At 45.6% G+C, this 22,211-nt stretch overlaps 2 protein-coding genes across 9 annotated transcripts in view; one reads left to right on the plus strand and one right to left on the minus strand.

Annotated features, from left to right (window-relative positions):
• The window catches only part of Klhl18 (kelch like family member 18), a 73,457-nt gene extending 71,832 nt beyond the window's left edge, over window positions 1–1,625 (minus strand). For all 3 annotated transcript variants that reach the window (XM_042281752.2, XM_006985857.4, XM_016004429.3), the window contains exon 1: window positions 1,490–1,625. In XM_042281752.2, coding sequence (XP_042137686.1) covers window positions 1,490–1,618 — 129 coding nt within the window. In that variant the 5' untranslated portion in view covers window positions 1,619–1,625. The remainder of the gene's footprint in view (window positions 1–1,489) is intronic.
• Kif9 (kinesin family member 9) overlaps window positions 709–22,211 on the plus strand; it is a 61,909-nt gene continuing 40,406 nt past the window's right edge. The window contains exons 1-7 of one of the 6 annotated variants that reach the window (XM_076577156.1): window positions 709–878; window positions 972–1,117; window positions 1,904–2,110; window positions 8,428–8,525; window positions 11,185–11,350; window positions 15,144–15,250; window positions 16,597–16,821. In XM_076577156.1, the coding sequence (XP_076433271.1) occupies window positions 8,433–8,525; window positions 11,185–11,350; window positions 15,144–15,250; window positions 16,597–16,821 (591 nt within the window). In that variant the 5' untranslated portion in view covers window positions 709–878; window positions 972–1,117; window positions 1,904–2,110; window positions 8,428–8,432. Of the gene's footprint in view, window positions 879–971; window positions 1,118–1,713; window positions 2,111–3,084; window positions 3,328–8,427; window positions 8,526–11,184; window positions 11,351–15,143; window positions 15,251–16,596; window positions 16,822–22,211 lie in introns of those variants that run through there. The other 5 variants (XM_042281747.2, XM_042281749.2, XM_042281748.2 and 2 more) reach the window with 5 other exon arrangements.

Below are 22,211 nucleotides of genomic sequence, written 5' to 3' on the forward strand. Positions count from 1 at the left end.
ATCTTAACCCAAAACTTATTTCTTTCTTCTTTCTGTCAAGGGGCAGCCCGGCATGATTCACAGCACAGGGCACCAGACCAGAATGCTGGTAGGGAACAGGCGGTGAGCATATCCCTCTCCTCCAGCCGTCCATCAGCCTGGCCTCCAGGACCTTTGGTGGTGACTGTGGGTTGTTTTCCCGTCCCGACTCATCTCAGATGTTACTGTCCTGATTAAGTCATTCTTCAGCTTCCAAATCTCTAGTGGCCTTGCCATCTACTGCACCCTTTCCTCCAGGTTGTTTTCCTTAATCTTGGTTTCCCTGTTTCACCTGGGAAGATTCTGCCCCTTCTTAGACCATTACAGTACTCTAATAGAAAACCATTTCTTTCAGGATTGATGAAAAGTTATGACAGGTGTTATACAAAGAATACCAAATATCTCATTTCATCCTCACTAATAGTGAGATTTAAGAGTCATCTTTATTTTCACATTTGGAAAACCTAAGCTTAGAGAGATTAAGAAACTTGCCCAAGGTTACAGCTAGCATTTTAAGGCAAATCCTCTGTCTCCAAAGCGAGACTCTCAGACTCTTGCTTTTTAAAGTGCCAAACTATTAACCATCCTACCTAGCAGTGTGACTCGAATATGTGGAGAAGCAACGTTTCCTCAACTAAATAGAAAATAAAAGCTAAAAGGTGTCTGTGTCTTTCTGCTGTTTTGAAACAGGAAGAGGGTGGGTCGGGCGCCGACACTAAGAGCCTTCCAGGCAAAGTCCAGCAGGAAAAACCACAGGCAAGCAGCATCTGCCCACCTGGAGGGGATCCACCTGGCTCAGCAGCTTGGTCAAGGGGCAGCCCGGCATGATTCAAAGCACAGGGCACCGGACCAGAATGCTGGTAGGGAACAGGCGGTGAACATATCCCTCTCCCCAAGAAGTCCATTAGCCTGGCCTCCAGGGCCCTTGGTGGTGACCATGGGTTGTTTTCTAGCGTGGAGCAGAGTAGTCCACACCAAAAGATCTCCAGATCCGATTCTAAAAGCGCCAAGGGCAGGCAATGACTCCAGAAGAGAAGGCTTAGCCTCTACAACAGCACAGCCAACTTCACGGAGCACAAAGAAAAGACTTTATGACAAGGTAAGATGTTTTAGTGGTGTCCATCGGAATGTGGAGTCAGTCACCGCCCCTTCCTCCTAGACAGGCTGTAAGAACATTTTCTCTTGTCTGGGTGACAGAAAAGGAGGCGGATACCCCAATGTCTCTTTTTCTTAGGGCGTCAGCGGCACAACTCTCAGTCTTCCCTTCCAATGGCTGAACGGCTGCCCCCTTTCCTCTCCCAACTTGGCCTCAATCCCCCTCTGCGCTTGGCACCACTCTCCCTCCGGCTCTGTTCCCTCTAACCTCTCTCCACCCTCAGTCCGCTGGACCTCTCTTCCACTGTCCACCACCCCTCTTTTCTTCCCGCTCGGTCCCTTTCCCCTCAGTCAGCCACCGCCCAGACCACGATACCTTGAGCGTCACATCGCACAGCTTGCCCTGCCGCCGGATCTCCTCCATGACGCCGTAGCCACGACTAGGCAACTCCGACACGGAGAAATGCACCAAGTCCTCCAGCTCCTCGGTGCCGTCCTCCACCATCTTCCCCGGGCGCTGCAACTGCGCAGGCCTGGCCGGCAGGCTTCACACTAACCAGGGCGGGGCAAGGGAGCACGCCGACGGCAGCTCGGAGCGCGAAGCAGAAATACCGCAAGCCTGCGCGGCCGCCGTACTGGCAAATTCCTCTGCACCGGAAGTCTCGCTGCCCCGCTTCCTGGTTCATACACGGCCTTCTTTTCTCCCCCGCAATCTATACTCCACTTTCGCATATACAGCTGCTCCAGGCCATTCAGGTTAACTGACTCCATTTCCGTCTTCTTTGCTCAGCCCTGACTTTACCTGTGTCTTCAGGGAAGGAATGTGAATTTCAATTCCGCCGCCACCTTACACTACTTCCGGAGTCCCTGGAAGCTTCCCGTTGCCATGGCGACTGTGTACACAGCCAGTCGGCCGGCTGTCCAGATTGCAAACAGAGCTCCCTCAAGTCGCTGCAGTTATAGCGGTCACTCTACCCGAGTGCCGCTTCCTTACGAGGTGAGCAGTGGTCACGCGCCGGTGGTGTTAGGTAAAAGGGACACCTGATGGGGATATCCGCTCTGGCAGTGGCTGGGTTCCGAACTCCTCTTGGATCCTTTATTTGTAAAACAAAACAAACAAAAAAAAAAAAACAAAAGCGAGGCACCCCTAGAGAGCCCCTTTCAGCCTGATCGCGGCTTAGGAGAGCGTGGAGTTTCTGAACTAATGTTCTCTAGTCCCACGAGCCTCTACCCGGGTCCCACGACTCGCCCTAGACAAAAAAGGCGTGAGATTGAGTGTCAGAGGTCGTTCAGACACTTCACTCCTCAATTTTCGAACTGGAGAGACCTTCGGGATCACCACTTGGAGCCATTCGAGCTACAGAGGAGGAAAACCCTCCAGAGGGGCACGGGAATGGGACTGAGGCCGCCTGCCACACTCACTTTAGAAAAGGATTCCCATACACACTGGGTGAGAAATAAGAGAGAGGCCGGTTTTGCCTGGATGCCAATCCTGGGTTCATCTCACTCACGGTGTGATACAGTAGGTGTTGTGGGTTTAGATCTTTCTTGGGCAGTCTTTGTTCCTGATCTAATAAGAGCATGGCAGATAGGGACCCGTAGTGCCTATCAGTCATCCCATCGAATGGTCTTTCTTCTCTTGTCAAGCTTTCATGAGTCATGTATATTCTGCTCATCCCCAGGCCTAAAACAAATAAAGAAACACTGAATCTCTCAGCACAGAGGTCTCCTGGTGGCTACTTAAATTCATTGTATCACACCAGAAGTATCTAAGGATTGTGTTCAAATGGCTGGGGGTATTCTGTACAAAGTCCTGAGGGAAAGATACACTACCTTATGGGGAGGGTGTGTTGAGACTGAACATGGCTTCTTGTACCTGGAAATGAAGTGTCCTTTCAAGAAGTCTGCAGGTTCAGGGGTTAGAGGTAGTGTGGGAGAGGAGTGACATCATATACCTTGGAACTTTCTCAGTAGTGACTGAAGATGGACCCACCTGTGGAGATCCAGTCACCCTCTGACTTCCAGCCATGAGTATCACCACCAACCACCATTTCTTGAGCACCTGCTGTGTGCTGGGCGCTGTTTTGGACTTTGTGGGGGGAATCACAAGAGACAAAAGGCACAGTCCTTGTCCTCAAGCAGCTCGTAATTTGATTTGGGAGCTGAAGCCCACATAAATGAAGCGGCATAAGAACGGTAACAAGCAGTATTTCAGTAAGTGCAAAATGGCATGTGGCTTTGATGTGCTATGGAGTAGTAGGCTCAAGGGAGGAGTGTGGACCATTGGAGAGGCTCATGGCAGGTTGCATATGACTGCAGGAATGTCTGGTGGCATGAGCATCAAGGGAACCGTGGAAATAACAGATGGGTGCCTGCATGTGCATGCGCATGTTAGAAATTTCAGGGCAGAAAAGGAGGAAAGCTCTGGGAAGTTCTTTGAGCTGGCCTGTGAACTTGCTTCCAGAACTCTCTGGATTCTTTGTGATCCCTTCCAGAGGTTATACTCAATGGCATTGGAATCTAGGAAGATGGGCTCTTGCGATTTGTGTTGGGGAGGGTTTCCCAGAGCTGTAGGAATTGAGTAAAAAGCCCACCTGTCACCTGGAGGTGCTGTCCCAACACTTGGGAAGCTAAGGCAAGAGGACTGAGAGTTCAAGGCCAGCCTGGGCTACAATGTGACACACTGTCTCAAGGAAAAATTATTTAAAATTATGAACAACACACCACTTCTCCCTACTCTCAGTTTCTCCATAATATAAATCAAAATGAAATTGGAAATGAAATCTTCCCTTCGGTTTCCTCAGTTTGTGGTTCACATTAGAGCTATATGTGGTTTTTTTTTTAGAGTTCAATTTTGCAGACAAAAATGTTCAAGCAAGCTACGTTCTTTTCTTACCCCAATGTTTTTCAGATTAATTTCCTTCCTTCCTTCCTTCCTCCCTGCCTCCCTACTTCCCTCCTTCCCTCCCTCCCTTCCTTCCTCCCTGCCTCCCTACTTCCCTCCTTCCCTCCCTCCCTTCCTTCCTTCCTTCCTTCCTTCCTTTCTTTTTTGGTTTTTCGAGACAGGGTTTTTCCTGTGTAGTTTCGCTCTGTAGACCAGGCTGGCCTCGAGTGCTGGGATTAAAGGCATGTGCCACTGCTACCCGGCTCCAGATTAATTTTCTAAAAAACAAAAAATTCTAAAAGATCCAAAAGTGCTAGGAAAAGATTTCCATGAAATAGTGACTTGAGGGATGCAGGAAATGCTCACACTGTGACAGGCAGACTTGGGAGCACTGTGTTCGATTTGACAGCTGCGGTGCGTGTGGTGGGTGATGCTTCCATTTCATCCACAGCATCAAAACTGTAAGCTGGAAGGGCAGCACCTTCTGTTGAACTTGTTTCTGTAGGCTCCCTAACACCATGGTGATGGTGGGTAATGTAATGGTAAGAGGAAATGATCCCAAGCTGTGTTTAGAAATGGGAAAGCTGGGCTGGGCGGTGCACACCTTTAATCCCTGTACTTGGGAGGGAGAGGCAAGCAGATCTCAGTGAGTTCGAGGCCAGCCTGGTCTACAAAGCCAGTTCCAGGACAGCCAGGACTGTTACATAGAGAATTTAAAACCGCTTCATGTCTCAAAAAAACAAAAACAAAAAAAAAGAAAGAAAAAAAAAAGAAAGAAAAGAAAAAAAGAAATGTGAAAGCCATTAATACTTTTAAAATCTAGAATAATTTTTTGTTAGGTAGCACCCTTGCACCTCTATTAGAAAAGTACATGTAAAATATTATTACTTATTTAGTATACTTTTAATATTTTATTATAGTTTATTAAGTGTGTGTGTATGTGTATGTGCGTACACGCACATGCATATGTGTGCCCCTGTGTGCCAGAGAACATGTGTGGAGATCAGAGGATAGCTTGGAGGAATTGGGTCTTTTCTTCTGCCTTGTAAGTCCTGGGGATCAAACTCAGGCCATCAAGCTTGGTGGCAGGTGCCTTTACCCATGCCATCTCGTTGGCCCTTTTATGCCTTCTTCATGTGTTTGTTTGTTTGACCTAGGGTCTCACTGTGTATCCTTCACTGGTCTGAAACTTGATATGTTCACCAAGCTGGTCTCAAACTCACAGATCCGCCTGCCTCTGCCTTCAGAGTGCTGGGATTAAAGGCCTACACCACCACATTTGGCCCTTTATATGATTTTTATGAATATTAGAAGAGGTTCTGTTTCACATGGGAATGTTTTTCTGTAAAGGTTTTAAAAAATCATTAAACACCCCTCAAGTTTGTTAGAAGAATGAATCAGCTTCCTTTGTCTGACATTTCCCTAATTTTTTATGAATTCAGCCACTTCTTTTGCTGATGAATGGTTTCCCTCTGTGTCTTCTCCTTCCCTGTCTCCTCCCTCAATACAAGTGCAGGTCACTTTGGGGGAAAATGCTTTATTCCCTCTTGAACTGGCCCAGCCCTGATGGGGCAGTTGAAGGGGAAGTGTCTAGTGCAGCTTACATCCTGCTATGTGGACCTTGTCTGTATTTAAATTTTGTTTTGTACATTGTACAATAGTAGTTCCAAAGGTTGTTTGTTTGTTTGTTTGTTTTGAGACAGGGCATCATGTATCCCAGACTGGCCTTGAACTCATTATGTCACTGAGAGTGACATAATGAACGTGTATCTTTGTGTATTTTCATGCCTCCGTTTCCCAAGTGCTGGGATTTTAGGCAGGCATAGTGCTGCCACCACACCTGACTCTTAGGAAGCCCATCTTAGAGCTCTGAGATGTCTCACTGTGTAAAGTCTTTGCTGCTTCAAACATGAAGACCCGAGCTTGGATTCCTAGCTCCCACATAAAGCTGCTCATGCTGGAGCTGAGAGACAAGAGCACCCTGTGGTCTTTCTGGCCAGCAAGTAAAGCCAAAATGGTGAGCTCCAGGTTCAGTGACAGACCTTGCTTCAAAATATATGGTGGAGATCAATAGTGCAGACATCCCATTTCCACTCTAGCTTCTACACACACTCACAGGTGAGTATGCACACATACACACACACACACACACACACACACACACACACACACACACACACACACACACACAGAGAATGCTTCAACTTAAAACTCTACCCTGCCAATTTGCCTAAGAACAATTAAATTATTTATTATATATTTCATAGGCTTTTCTTGATTGTTTCAGTGCACTTTAGCTAGATTTAACAGAATTAATGATTTTTACAAGAAGACTTTACTTATCTCTCCTTAGAGCTCTTAGGGTTTGGTGTCATTCTTTAGTCCTTTATCATCACTATATATCATGGGACACTTGAAAAGGTGACCAAGTGTTCAGTTCTTACAGTTGTAAAAATTAGTTGGGTGCTGCAGTTCCGTCTGTAACTCAGCACTTGGGAAGTGAAGACAGGAGGATAAGGAGTTCAAGGCCAGCCTCGGGCCAGTGAAGTGGCTCGTGAGTAAAGGCAGGAGGATAAGGAGTTCAAGGCCAGCCTCGGGCCAGTGAAGTGGCTCGTGAGTAAAGGCGCTTACTTGCCTTGCAAGTCTGGTGACCTGAGTTTCATCCTTGGAGCGCATGTGAAAGTGAAAGGAGAGAACTGACCCCACAGATTTGTATCCTGACTTCCACACAATTAATTAAGTTAATGGATTCATTTTAATTTTAAAATTTAAAGTTAACTTTAAAAATAAATGAATTAATTTTAAAAGGCCAGACTGGAATACATGAGCCCTGGTCTCAAGACAAAACAAAATTAGTTGAATTATCAATTCTATTTAATCACTTCTTTGCTTCCCCACTATGGGAATTCAGCGCAACAGTCCCATTGGTAACATCTCTTTTGACTAGCATTTTGACTTTACTTGGCCTTTAGTTTCTGTTATGAGACAACTCTTCATAGTTAGAAGAGTCTTTTAACTAAGCTTGCCTCCCTATGACTTCTATGCTGTTCTTTTACAAAGCGTTCATCCCACAAAGCTACAGCAAACATTTATTTTAAAATACACATGCATATATACACATACATATATGATTTGTTATAGTATAGTGACTGAAGCCAAATATACGTGTGGCTCCCTGTTGTGAGGGGGCTGGAGAGATAGCTCCACAGTTAAAAGTACTGGCTGCTCTTCCAGAGGACCTGTGTTCAATTCCCAGCACCCACATGGTGGTTTATAACTGTCTGTAACTCTGGTCCCGGGGAATCCAGTACCCTCTTCTGACCACCAGAGGCACTGCACAAACGTTACACACAGACATTTCTACAGGAAAAACACCCATACACATAAAATAAAAACAAATAAACCTTTTTTTAAAGGTGAGAATATAGTCAAGTTTTGAGAGCAAGAGGGGACGAGACTGTGATTGGTTTTTTCATTACGTGAGAGAAGAAAGACTGTTTGATTATGGACTAGAGCAAGAACACTTAATTGGGGCTTGAGAGATGATTCAGTGGTTAAGAGTGCTTATTGCTCTTCCCAGCACCCATGTCAGGCAGCTCATTACTGCCTGTAACAACAGCTCCAGAAGATCAGACACACTCTTTTGGCCTCCAAGGGCCCTTTGCACACACGTGACATAAACTCACACAGACATACACAAATAAAAATCAAAATAAAATTAAAGGAGTATTTAACCTAGGGCCAGCAAGATGGCTCAGCAAATAGAGTGCTTGCCTTGGAATCCTGACGACACAAGTCTGACCCTGAAGCCCACATGGTGGAAGGAGAGAACTGACTCCGTTGTCCTTGGACTGCTACCACAAGCTGAGGCAGGGGTCTCTCATCCCTAGTAATAATAATAATAATAATCAACGTATGTTTTAAAAGATACTTAATCTATAGTTAGTCTGGGAGGCAGGGGCATGAAAGAAGGTCTGTTAATGAAGAAAAGGCAACTGGCTTTAATGTGTTCCAGGCAAGTATGTCAAAGAAAATAGAATAAATGAGTTCATCTTAGATATAGGATATTTCTAGAAACAGCAGCTAAAATCAGGCCACTAAAGGGAGCAGTCTTTTTGCTTTGGATTTCAGTCTCTTTGGAGTCATGGTGGAAAATGGCAAAGCAGCCTATAAGAGAGGAGGCACATGTCCTTGTTGGGTAGTGACAGTGGGTTGCAACTGGTCTCTTGTAGCCCAGGCTGTCCTCCAACTCACAATGGAGCTGAGGCTGGCCTTGAACTCTCACCTACCTGCCTTCACTTCTCAAGCATTAGTGTTCCATGTGTGTACCACCATGCCAGGCTTTTATTCCGATCTTGCCAAATGACCTCTCCCTTCTAGTTGGTATTTTATGATGACTGCTAACGATATTGTTGTTCTCTTCTCTTTAGCCAGGATGGGTACTAGGAAAAAGGTTCAAGCGTTTGTCCGTGTCAAGCCTACCGATGACTTTGCTCATGAAATGATCACGTATGGAGGGGACAACAAAGTAAGTGTTTACTTTCCCTTCTCCAGGTCAGTGTGACCTTGTTTTCCAGCAGCCATGCAAGGATCAAAACAGAGGGACTGGAGAGACGGCTCAGTGGTAAAGATGCCTGCCACCGAGTGGGAAGACCTGAATTCTAGTCCCTGGATCCACAAGGTGGAAGGAGAGAATCAGTTCCTAAAAGCTGTCCTCCAAATTCCTTACACATGCTGTTGTATGCACATTTACACACACACACACACACACACACACACACACACACACACACACACAAATAAATACAATTTTCAACACGACTAAGACAGCATTGATAAATGTTCAGGTGGACTCTAGAGTCCGTGAACTCCTAACTACCCTGTTAATGAGGAAGTTCATGAGATTCTCAACTTTTTTTTCTTTCTTTCGTTTGTCTGGTGGGGGGAGGTGCACACACACATGTCTGCTAAAGCACAAATATGGAAGTCAGAGAGCAACTTGCAGGATTGTCTAGTATGTTCTTTGCTCCCTCCACATGGGTCCTGGGGAGTCAAACTCAGGTTGTCAGGCACCTTCCTCACTGAGCCGTCCCGCCAGCCCTCAGGTAGACCTTTTTTAAACGAATAATTCAAGAACAAATTGCTCAGATCTTGCAAGTCCTGATAGTCAGAAAAGACCTCAAGGATGGCCCTGCCCTGGATGATGTCTTCCATGGGCACAATTTCAACAAACACGGAAGCATAGAGCATGAAACTCGTGAGGCAACGTTTAATATGTGGTGGTGTTTGACTTTCTGGAGACAGGGTCTCATGTAACCCAGCTGGCTTTAAACTGGCTGTTTCCAGAGGATGATTTAGAACTCCTGATCCTTTTGCTTCTCCTTCCCACGTCCTGGGGTTATAGGCACATGTCACCACACCTTGTGACCCCATCAGTCTTAGCCTTAGTTTTGTTCTTCTCTGGGTGGCTGGGTCCTGGTTATTGGATTACAGCAGCCAGTAGATTTCAGTGAGAGTCCCCCTATCAAGAGCTTGGAATAAGCTGGCATGGTGCTATACTGTGATTTCAACAGTTGAGAGACCGAGAGGAAAAAGCCAAACACCTAAATTCAAAGTGAGCCTTCATATCATAAAAATGTCTTTTAAAAAAAAAAAAACAACTTGGAATCTTACAGGGAATCGGTTGAAGGTGCGTCTGAAAATCTGATTACAGGTATGTTGTTTTAAACTTCGGCACAAGGGCTACGCCTTAATCTACTGCTATTTCAGCCGGTGATTGCAGCTCCACATTTACCAGCCTGCTTCTCTAGCAGCAGCCTCTGCTCAGGCCACAGCCTGGCAGGGATCCTGTTCCCATAGGCACAGGCTCTGTCTCGGCCTCTGAAGGTCACTTGAACTAAATCTCTGTCATTCTAGTTATAAATAAGATTCAAGATTCAAAGGCTGGTGTGAAAACCTGCCAGCTCAGAGAGGCTGGGTCACAATTAGCTGACCTTCCCTCCTTGCTGGTGTCTCCGAAAGACCACGCTTCTGCTTCCCCAAACTAGAAAAGGCTGTTTCACTCTGAACTCCACCCTACTACTTCCTGTGTCTCCGTCCCTCTCCCGGATGCCCTCTCAGGCTCTATGATTACTTTCTGTCAACTAGTTGCTAAGGCAGCCTCCTGACCCAAGGTTAATTTTATTTCATTAACGCAAACGCAAACTCGTTCATAGTGTGATCGAATGTCCCCCAACACACGTAGGTTGGGCACTCTCAGTTTACACTCACACAAAAGACTGTGTCTGAAAGATTCAGAGACTTTATGTGACCATTCCATCATTGCTCCCTTGGCTCACAGTTGTTTGTGGAAGTAATTCCTGGACGTAATGAAGAGGATGGAGGGGCATCACCACCTGTAGCCAAACAGACAAGGCCTGGGCCAGGGCCAGGGCCATTGTTTCTAATTTCACTGCTACCCTTGCCTAATTCAAAGCTTCTATACTTTGTATAGCTAAATCTAATTCAAAGCTTCTATACTTTGTATAACTAAATCTAATCTAAATTAAATCTAATTTAGGCTGTAACTAAATCTAATTTAATTAGAACCTGATAAATTGGGGCTGGAGAGATGGCTCAGTAGTTAAGAGCACTGGCTGCTCTTGCAGAGGACCTGGGCTTCATTCCCAGCACCCACATGACAGTTCACAACTGTCTGTAACTTCAGTTCCAGGGGATCTGACACCCTTTTTCTGAGCTCTGCAGGTACCAGGCACACATGCAGTACACATGCATACATTCACATAAAACATTCACACCTGTAAAATAAAAAATAAATCTAAAAAACTTTTAAGGAACTTCACATCCTTTGTTTTCTCTAAGTCAGGCCTCAGTTATCAGTGATTATTTATTTATTTATGTGATAGAGGCTCCCTCTATAGCCCTGGCTGTCCTGGAACTCTGTGTAGACCAGGCTGCCTTGAATTCACAGAGATCCTCCTGCCTCTGTTTCCTGAGTGTTATCACAGGGTCTTTTTACAAGGGTTTCCTAAAAGTAGCTCCAACCCCCTCTTCAAAAGTGTGATGTTTCTCACTATGTAGACTGTCCTGGAACTCCAGATCCTCCTGACTCAGCCTCCAAGGGCTGAGATTTCAGGTGTGTGTCACCCATACCTGGCTTCTCCCTGTCTCACTTTTTTTTCCCCTAGAGCATTGACATTCACTTGAAAAAAGACACTCGGAGAGGAGCTGTCAATAACCAGCAGACAGACTGGTCATTCAAGCTGGATGGAGTTCTTCATGACGCCTCCCAGGACTTGGTTTATGAGACAGTCGCCAAGGATGCAGTTTCTCAAGCCCTTGACGGATACAATGGTAATTTAATCAGTTGTCGTTTTATGTAGGACTCTGAGAAGGCCCTCCTGGAAGAAGAGGTACAAGAGGTACTCTATTCTGAATAAAATAAAACATAAGAACTTTGCTTACTAACATTGTGTACTGGTCAGCCTGTGGTCGAGTGGTAGAGCATATATTTACTCTGTAACATTGGAGCAATGGTTCCATCCAGTCTCTGGTGGTTGTTAGAAGACCCTGCCTTTTTCTGGTATTTCTTAGCTGGCCAACTGTAGTCTTGTTTCAAATCTCTCAAACACCGGTTTTATTTGAGGGGTTGGGGGAGACCTAATCTCAGTCTTAATCTCAGTATGTAGCCCTGTCTGGCCTAGGACTCACTATGTAGACCAGGCTGGCTTCAAACTCACAGAGATCTATTTGCCTCTGCCTCCTAAATGCTGGGATTAAAGTTATGAGCAACCATGCCCAGCATAAAAACAGCTTTATTGGGATTTTTTTTTTTTTTTTTTTTTATGGTTTTTCAAGACAAGGTTTCTCTGTGTAGTTTTGTTTCTTTCCTGGATCTCACTCTGTAGAATAGGCTGGCCTCAAACTCACAGAGATCCACCTGGCTCTGCCTCCCGAGTGCTGGAATTAAAGGCGTGTGCCACCACTGCCCGGCCTGGAATTTTTTTGATTAAATTTATTTATTTACATCTCAATCAGTTTCCCCTCCCTCCTCTCCTCCCATTCCCTCCCCCACCTCTCCTAACCCTCCCACATGCACTCCTCTGCTTCTGTTCAGAAAGGGGCAGGCTTCCCATGGGTATCAACAAAGCATATCAAGTTGTAGTAGGACTAAGCTCCTCCCCTTGTATTAAGGCTGGGCAAGGCAATCCACCATGAGGAATAGGTTCCCAAAGCCAGCCAAAGAATTAGGGACAGCCCCTACTCCCACTGTTAGGAGTCCCACAAGTAGATCAAACTACGCAACTGTCACATATTTGTAAAGGGCCTGGGTTGGTCCCACACAGGCTCCCTGGTTGTTGGTTCAGACTCTGTGAGCTCCTATGAGCCAGGTTAGTTGTTTCTGTGGGTTCTCTTGTGATGCCCTTGACCCTACAACCCTGGACTCCTATGATCCTCCCTCCCTCTCTTCAGCAGGATTCCCCAAGCCTGGCCTAATGTCTGGCTGTGGGTCTTTGAATCTGTTTCCATCAGTTACTAGAAGAAGGCTCTCTGATGATAATTGGGGTAGTCACCAATCTATGAGTATAGCAGAATATCGTTAGGCAACATTATGTTGACATTTTTCCCCCTCCAATTATATTTGGTTCTATTCTAGGTCTCTGGGCCATCCAGCCTCTGGGTCCTGGCACTCCAGGCAGTGTCAGGGGTGGGCTCATTCTCTGTCATGGGTCTGAGGCTGGACCAGTCATTGGTTGGTCGGTCACTCCCACAATCTCTGTGCCACACTTACACCCCACCCCCACCCTGTACATCCTATAGACAGGACAGACTGTAGGTCAAAGGTCGTGTGACTAGATTGATGTCTCAGTCCCTCCACTGGAAGTCTTGCCTGATCACAGGAGATGGCCAGTTCAGTCTACAAATCCACTATTGCCAGGAGTCTTAGCTGGGGTCATCCTTATAGATTCCTGGGAGTCATTTCTAATTTTTTATGGACTTATTTGGTCAAAGACTATTTTAAAGTTTTTATTTTCGAACTCAAAGATCCATCTGCACCAGCCAGTGGTGGCGTACGCCTTCAATCCCAGCACTCATGAGGCAGAGCCAGACAGATTTCTGTGAGTTTGAGGCCAGCCTGGTCTACAGAGTGAGATCCAGGACAGGCACCAAAACTACACAGAGAAACCCTGTCTCGAAAAAACAAAAAACAAAAAAACAAAACAAACAAAAAAAGATCCACCTGCCTCTGCCTCCCAAATGCTGGGACTAAAGAAAGGTATGTGCCATCATCACCCATCTTGGTTTGTTTTTTGAGACAAGATCTCACTGTGTAGCCTTATGCTGGTCTGGAACTCACTATATATACCAGCCTGGCCTCATACTCAATATCTGTCTGCCTCTGCCTCCTGAATGATGGGATAAAATATTTTTGTAAAACAATGTGTTAGTATACATCCCAGACTGGCCTTGAACTTGTAACCATTTTGCTGCCTCTGCTTCCCCAGCCGGGTGATTACAAGTCTGTGCTATTACATGTGTTTTGTTTTATCTGCTTGTTTTTTAATCTTGATAAAAGTTAATGAGGCTGGAGAAATGGCCCATCAGTTAGGAGCATTGGCTGCTTACTCTTCTGGAGGGTCCAGGTTCAATTACCAGCACCCCCAAGGCAGCTCACAAACATCAATTACTCCAGTTTCAAGGGGATCCAATACCCTCTTCTGGACTCTTTGGGCACCAGGCACTCACATGATCCACAGACATACATGCAGGCAAAACACCCCATACGTTTAAAAATAAATTAAAACAAAATAAAAGGAAAAATCCAGCCCCTTGAGAGTGTGACATAGTAGCAAATCCCTGTAATCCCGGCACTTGGAAGTAGAGGCAGGAGATCAGGAGTTCAAAGTCATCCTCAGCTATCTACCAGTGAGATGCCAGCTTGAGCTACATGTGGCCCTATCTAAAAATTTAGAAAGCTTAAAAAAGTAAGAATAAAGTTGCAGTTTACAGTCTTTGCCAATTGGTGACTACTGGTTAGAATGTTCTCTATTTTGCAAGGGTTTATTTGTTGGTTGGTTGCTTGGTACTAGGTATCAAACCCAGAGCCTCACGAATATTAAGCACATGTCCTATCACTGTGCTACATACCTAGCTCCAAGAGATTTAGACTTTCTCTAGGAAAGGCTGTGAAGAGAGCCAGGCATGGCTGCGCATGTTTGTAAGTGCGGCACTTGGGAGGTGGAGGCAGGGGATCAGGGATGTGAGAACAGTTTGAATTATATAGCTAGACTCTCTCCGTTCTCCAGAGTCTTAGGTGCCAACATTATAACGTATTCTGCAGGTGATACATAGATGTGGTCCTCACGGACCCAGTGATACGTTCATGATTCCCCAAGAGACTGTGGCCTAGAGGTAAAGATGGGGGATTAAGAATTAGGAAACTTAATAGTCAGGCACTTGGTGCTACAGAACTACAGATGGGCTCTGAAGGCCAGCCGACGTGACTTCTGGTTCATTAGCAATGGGTTAATTGCTGATTGTTTCTGGCTCCAAGATGCGGAATTAGGACCACTCATTTAAAACCTATCACCCACCAGGTGGCAGTGACGCACGCCTTTAATCCCAGCACTCAGGAGGCAGAGTCAGGTGGATCTCTGTGAGTTTGAGGCCAGCCTGGTCTACAGAACAAGATCCAGGACAGGCACCAAAACTACACAGAGAAACCCTGTCTTGAAAAAAGAGAGAGAGAGAGAGAGAGAGAGAGAGAGAGAGAGAGAGAGAGAGAGAGAGAGAGAGAGAGAGAGAGAGAGAGAGAAGGTCTAATGTTCCAGCTCCCTCCTATTCTTTTCAAGAAAAGTTCCAGCCACAGCGTTCCCTAACCCTAGGACCAGATCATCTGGGGACGGGAAGCATAGAGTTCTATGTAGATCACAGATTGAGGGCATGAGTTCACGTTTTGACTGTTTATGTCTCTGTTCCTCTGTGTACTTGTCCTCTTCCTGTCCTGATGTCTTTGGATGTTTTTACTGGCTACCTTCACATCAGGAGTCCTGGATGGCACCAAGCGTATTGAGGAGACAAGAGTTGTCTGTCCATGAAGTGATTTTTCTGAATGTCACTCAGACATATTTCAAAATGTTTGCAGGTACCATTATGTGTTATGGGCAGACGGGAGCTGGCAAGACATACACCATGACGGGGGCCACTGAGAATTACAAGCACCGGGGTATTCTCCCTCGTGCCCTGCAGCAGGTAGAGAATGGGCCCGTGTTGGGACGCCACACAGCTGCCCTCTTCTCTCCAGGTTGGCCACTAGAGACAGTGGGCTCAGCCTTCCAGTGAACTACAGCTCCACTGGTTCTGGAGACAGGCTTCTGTGACTGGGCTTGGGGTGGAGTCCGAGTCCCCAGGAAAAGAGGGCTTTGATTTTCAGATAGACCCTCCCTGACAATAAGCCTGTTTCCTTATTTGTGAAGGAGAGAACAGGCATGCTAATCAGGTTCCTGCTGCTCCCATGGTCTGTGAACCAGTAATTAAGGATTTGGAGGTCCTAATCATGCTTGTTGCTGGTTTTAATGAAGGGAATGCAGCTCTTTCAGAACTTCCTTATTATCTTGCTGTGGCTTCTTCATTCAGTTTTTCCTGAAAGAAGAAGGGCAAGAAGCAGGGTATGACCTGAGCCTTTAGGACTATGGCAGCCATGGCTCTGGGAATAAAGCAGAAGCCTAGGCAGAAGGGCCTTCTTTCCCTTGGGGCCTGCTAGCCCAGGTCTGGTGAGGACCATCTGGTTAAAGGTAGGATGAAAAAGGCCTTCTTCTCCTCTGCCCAGCACGGTGGTGCACGCCTTTAATTCCAGCACTTGAGAGGCAGAGGTAGGCTGATCTCTGAGTTCACGGCCAGCCTGGTCTACAGAGTGAGTTCTAAGATAGCTAGGGCTGCCAAACAAAGGCCTTTCTTATAAACCCCATGCTCATTTTTTGGAAGTAATATGCCTACTATCCCACTGTCAAAATTTCAATATCTAAAGGCTGAGAGTGTAACTCACTTGGTAAATAGCTTGCCTAACATGCACAGAGCCTTGGATTTGATCCCCAACCATTGAAGGGGGGGGAGGGGCATCATAGTGGCATGTGTTTGTAATCAGGAAATGGAGGGAATAGGATCAGAAGTTCAAGGTCATCTTTGGTTACATTGAGAATTCCTGAGCAACTTGGGTTACATGAGACCCCATCTCAAACAAAACACTTAAGTATCTCTAGCTGGGCATGATGGCCCACACTTGTAATCCCAGTACTTGGGAAGACTGAACCAAAACCCGGTGAGTTGGATAATTAACTGGGCTACATTTTGAATTCTAGACAGCCCGGGACAGAGTGTGGAAACCAAAACAATAAAACCCAAGAGTGGATAATCTTACCTAACAGTAGCAGTTGTTGTTGATCATGCCCATCATCAATCAGCCAGACTATAAACCTTTTTAGGACAAGAATTGTCCCACACTCCCTGATGCTCTCTCCTGAGGCTTTCCTCGGGGCTGATGTTAACGCGTTGGCTGTTGGAGCTCTACTCTTCGTGACTGTGCTCAAATTTCCATCTAGGTTTTCAGGATGATTGAGGAGCGTCCCACACATGCCATCACTGTACGTGTTTCCTACCTGGAGATCTATAATGAGAACCTGTTTGATCTCCTGTCCACTCTGCCCTACGTTGGACCCTCAGTCACACCAATGACCATCGTGGAAAACCCTCAAGGGGTCTTCATTAAGGGCTTGTCGGTCCATCTCACAAGTCAAGAGGAGGATGCATTCAGCCTCCTCTTTGAGGTCAGATGATCAGAGAGTCCCTTCCCTCCCTCCCTCCCTCCCTCTTCCCTCCCCCCACTTCCTTATCTTCCTCTTCCCTACTTCTTTCATATTTTTTATTTACTTTGACAAACAGAATGAAAATTCATATGTGCTGATTTAGAAAACTAAGTGTTGAATAAGAACCAAAATTCATAAAATGTTTTTCATTTAAGGCAAAAAAAAAAAAAAAAACATGTCCTTCTAGCTCTTTTTTTCTATGAGGTTGTTTGTGGTGCCCGAGGTTGAGTTAAGGGCTCATGCTAGGCAAGTCCTCTGTTACTGAGCTATATTTCTAGCCCCTTTTTACTTTTAAAAAATATTTAAAATTTTAATGATATATATATAGGGGGGTGTGCATGTGTGTACAGTACCCACAGAGGCCAGGAGATTGCATTGGGTTCTCTGAAGCTGACTTATAGGTAGTTATGATCTTCCCCATGTGGATGCTGGGAACTGAACTTGCCCCCCACACACACACACAAGAATAGTGCTCATTCTTAACTGCTGAGCCATCTCTCCAGCCTCTCCTATGTACTTCTCTATTTAAAGACAGATTCTCAATAAATTACCCAGGCTGAGCCAATTATAATAGTACATTCCTGTAATCCCAGCACTTGGGAGGCTAAGGCAAGAAGATGGCTGAATTTAAGGCCAGCATGGGGTACATAGTGAGACTTTATCGCAAAAAAACAAAGATGCCCAGGCTGGCTATGAAGTCATTCTGTAGCCGGGTGGGCTTGAACTTGTGACCCTCCTGCCTTCACCTCTTGAGTAGCTGGGGTTACAGATCTGCACCATCCTGACTGGCCTTACATAGTTGAATTTTTTTTTTGGTGTTTTTTAGACAGGGTTTCTCTGTGTAACAGGAACTCAATTTGTAGACCAGGCTAGCCTCAAACTCACTGAGATCTGCCTGCCTCTGCCTCCCAAGTGCTGGGATTAGAGGTGTGCGCCACCACCACTCAGCTACTTTCTGGCTCTTTATGTGGGTATTCTGGACTTTCTATGTGCATGGAGTCCTTCAATATTTGGCCTTCTGTGGCTGACTGCTGAATGTTTCCAAGGTTTATTTATGTTGCAGAACACATCATCATTCTGTCTGCCATCCCCCCCCACCCCCCCACCCCCCGCGCCCCGACCGTTTCCTCTTACTACTCAGTAATTTTCCACTCTAGAGTGTAGCTGAAGAGTTTTCTCTCCGAGTCCCACCAAGCCCCGGCAGTCTGACAGCCCATTTATAAAATAACCACACGGACGCTTATATTATTTAAACTGTTTGGCCTAATGGCTCAGGCTTCTAGCTATCTAGTTCTTACATCTTAAATTAATCCATTTCCATAAATCTATACCTTGCCACGTGGCTTGTGGCTTACCGGCATCTTCACATGCTGCTTGTCCACCTTCCTGTTCTCTCAATTCTCCTCTCTGTTAGTCCCGCCTATACTTCCTGCCTGGCTACTGGCCAATCAGTGTCTTATTTATTAACCAATCAGAGCAACACATTTGACATACAGACCATCCCACAGCAGTAGAGATGTTTATCTATTCACTGCCTAAAAGATTTTGTGGGAGACAATTTTTGGTAACTATGAATAATGCTGATACTATGAACATTTGCATATGAGTCTTTTTTTTTTTTTTTTTTGGTTTTTTGAGACAGGGTTTCTCTGTGTAGCTTTGCGCCTTTCCTGGAACTCACTTGGTAGTCCAGGCTGGCCTCGAACTCACAGAGATCCGCCTGGCTCTGCTTCCCGAGTGCTGGGATTAAAGGCGTGCGCCACCACTGCCCGGCGCATATGAGTCTTTATGTGTATTATTTATTGTATGTGTGTGTGTATGTGTTCATAGGTCAGAGGACAACTTACAGAAATCAGTCTCTCCATCTACCATGTAGGTCCTAGGGACTGAATTCAGGTCATCAGGTTGGCGGTAGACACCTTTACCCACTGAGCCATCTCACAGCTCTAATTTTCTTTTCTTTTCTTTGTAAATCTATTTCCATTTTTCTTTTCTTTATTTTCTTCTTTTAATTTTATGTGCATTGGTGTTTTGCCTGCATGTATATCAGTATGAGGGTGTTGGATCCCATGGAACTGGAGTTACAGACAGTTGTGAGCTGCCATGTGGATGCTGGGAAATGAAACCTGGTCCTCTGGAAGAACAGCCACTGTTCTTAACCAATGAGCCATCTCTCCAGCCCACAGCTCTAATTTTCAAATTTAAATTTGAAACTGGAGAGTTTTCTCTCCGAGTCCCGCCAAGCCCCGGCAGTCTGACAGCCCACTTATAAAATAAACACACGGACGCTTATATTATTGTTTTTATTAGGGTTTCTACAGTTGGCCAGGCTGACCTTGAACTCACTGCCTCCCTACCTCAGCCTGCCAAGAGATGGGGTTACAAGTATATGCAACCACATCTGCAATTCAGAAGTGATGTAATGTTAACTGAAAGAAAAGACATATGGTGGGCTGGGAGTGTAACCCAGTGGCAGAGTACTTGCCTGACATGCACAAGGTTGAGTTTGGTCCTCAGCACTGCTAAGATGGGCACCTTTAGCCCAGCATGCAAGAAGCAGTGGCAGGTGGATCTCTATGAGTGAAGCCAGCCTGGTTAAAAAGCAAGTTCCAGGACAGCCAGGGCTGTTAAATAAGCCTTGTCAAACAAAACAAAACAACCCGCCCCAAAAGCCATTAAGAAGCTCAGTGGTGCCTGGGAAGGGAGTGGAAAGGGGCTGTACATGGGCCCCAGGCAGCTTTTGGGGTGATGGGGCAGTTCTAAAATAGGCTTGTGCTAATGGTTGTGCAATTCTGTACATTTACTAAAAATCATTGCATTACAAAAGATAGCAGAATAGTGCCTTTTATGGTATATACAACAGTCAAGTGTGATGGTGCACCCCTAATTTCAGCATTTAAGAGGCTGAGGTAGGTGAATTTAAGAGCTCATAGCCAACCTGTGCAAGGTCAAACAAACAAAAATTATAATTAACAAAACTTTTTTTAAAAGATCACATGGGCCAGGCTGTGGTGGTGCACACCTTTAGTCCCAGCACTTGGGAGGCAGAGGCAAGTGGATCTCTGTGAGTTCAAGGCCAGCCTGGTCTACAGAGCAAGTTCAAGGACAGCCAAAGCTGTTACACAGAGAAACCTTGTCTCAAAAAAAAAATTGCATGGGTGATTTGTACCATTAGCCCTTGAGTTCACGGAATGAAAGCACTTCCCCGGTGGCAGAAGCAGTGAGTGACATCTTAGAGGAATCTTGACTTATTATGGCTTTTTTGAGACAGGGTTTCTCCATAGCTCTGGCTGTCCTGGAACTCAGTATGTAGTCCTGGCTGACCTTGAACTCACAGAGATCCACCAGCCTCTGCCTCCTGAGTACCAGGATTAAGGTGTACGCCACCACACCTAGCGTGTTCTTAAACTGCACGGCACTGTTACTACTACTCTGCGGAGTTTTATGTTCATCGTTTTCTTTGCTTGTTTTCCCTCTACCATCTGTGTGGGATTATTTTCTTCTCATGTGTGCAAAAGTGGCTGGTAATGAAGTGTTTTCTTGCCAGGTGGTGGTGGTGCACGCCTTTAATCCCAGCACTCAGGAGACAGAGCCAGGTGGATCTCTGTGAGTTCGAGGCCAGCCTGGTCTACAGAGCAAGGTCCAGGACAGGCACCAAAAGTGTTTTCTTGTGGTTGTTTGAAAATGGCCTTACTTTACTTTCAATATTGAAAGAAAGTCCTATTTTTGGCAGCTGGGAGGTGGTGGCAGACACCTTTAATCCCAGCACTTGGGAGGCAAAGACAGGCAGATCTCTGAGTTTGAGGCCAGCCTGGTCTACAGAGTGAGTTCCAGGACAGAAAAAAAAAACAAAAACAAACAAAAAAAAAAACAAAAAAAAAAAAAACAAACAAAACCTATTTGGGCAATGATTTTCTTTTACCTCATAAATACCTTTATAAAGTTCTGAGCATTTGAACAGTGTAACCAAAATACATAAGAAAGTGGAAGTGAGGCATTGAAGCATTATAATCATCTTTTTCTTTTGTTTTGTTTTGTTTTTGTTTTTCGAGACAGGGTTTCTCTGTGTAGCTTTGGAGCCTGTCCTGGAACTCACTCTGTAGCCCAGGCTGGCCTTGAACTCACAGAGATCTGCCTGCCTCTGCCTCCCGAGTGCTGGGATTAAAGGCGTGCACCACCACCGCCCGGCTAGTTACTGTGATTAAAATGTCTGTTGGGGCCTGTAAATCTTATTACTTGAGAAGCTGAAGCAGGGTGAGTTTGAAACTAGGTTGTGCTATAGACCCTCTATCAAACACACATCAAACACACACACACACACACACACACACACACACACACACACACACACACACACGTTCAAGAAACATCCCCCACATAAAGCCAGTTGGCACATGCTCGTGGTTACAGTGAGCACATGTAGGAGGTGGAAGCAGGAGAATCAGGAGTTCAATGTCATTCTCAGCTGCACAGCAAGCTTGAGGCTGCCTGGTCCACCTGAAAGGAGAGCAGAGAGAGGGAGGGGGAGGGGAAGAGGGGGAGAGAGGAAAGCTGCTCAGTTTGGTTCCTTTTTCCCTCCCTCCCTCCCTTTTCTTTCCTTTCCTTTCTAAAAGATTTATTATATGTGTGTGTGTGCCTGAGTGTATGTATTTGCATCATGTGCATGCAGGAGTCTGAGGAAGCCAAGAGGGGGCATCAGATCCCCTGGAACTATGAACACATTCAAAGCGGTTGATGAGGTTGAGTTCCTTTGGGTTTGGGTTTGGGCTCTGGGAGTTGAGTGAGGGACTAAGCATCTGTTCTGCCACTGAGCAATGGTTCTATCCTGTTTTTATTTATTTTATTTATTTATTTATTTTCTTTTTTTTAAAAAAATGTATTTATTTACTTTTTATGTATATATCTAAACACCAGAAAATGGTATCAGATCCCATGGGACTACAGTTATAGATGGTTGTGAACCCACAAGCAGGTGCTGGGAATTGAACTCAGGACCTCTGGAAGAGCAGCCAGTGCTCTTAACCTCTGAGCCATCTCTCCAGCTGCCACTCTCATTTTCTCCAATAGAAGTGAGCAGAACTAGAGAAGGCGCCTTCTGTCCGGAGTGAGGGAGTGTAATTCCAGGGTGCTGTTTTTATTTTTAATTGTAAGCAAATCTTCTCTTGGGAAAGGAGGGAAAGTCTTGACCTGGAATGTGAACAGTTGGCTCTAGATAGAGATTCCATCATCCTTTGAATATGAACATCCTTTGAGTGGGTCCAGGGAGCTGCAGGTCCGAGTAGTTAGGGAAGGAGACAAGGAGCCACAGGTCTTTCCTTGGACTGTGGAGAGCAAATGGCTCTGGGGGAAAC

Source organism: Peromyscus maniculatus, chromosome 7 (assembly GCF_049852395.1).
Source record: "Peromyscus maniculatus bairdii isolate BWxNUB_F1_BW_parent chromosome 7, HU_Pman_BW_mat_3.1, whole genome shotgun sequence".
NCBI lineage: Eukaryota > Metazoa > Chordata > Mammalia > Rodentia > Cricetidae > Peromyscus > Peromyscus maniculatus.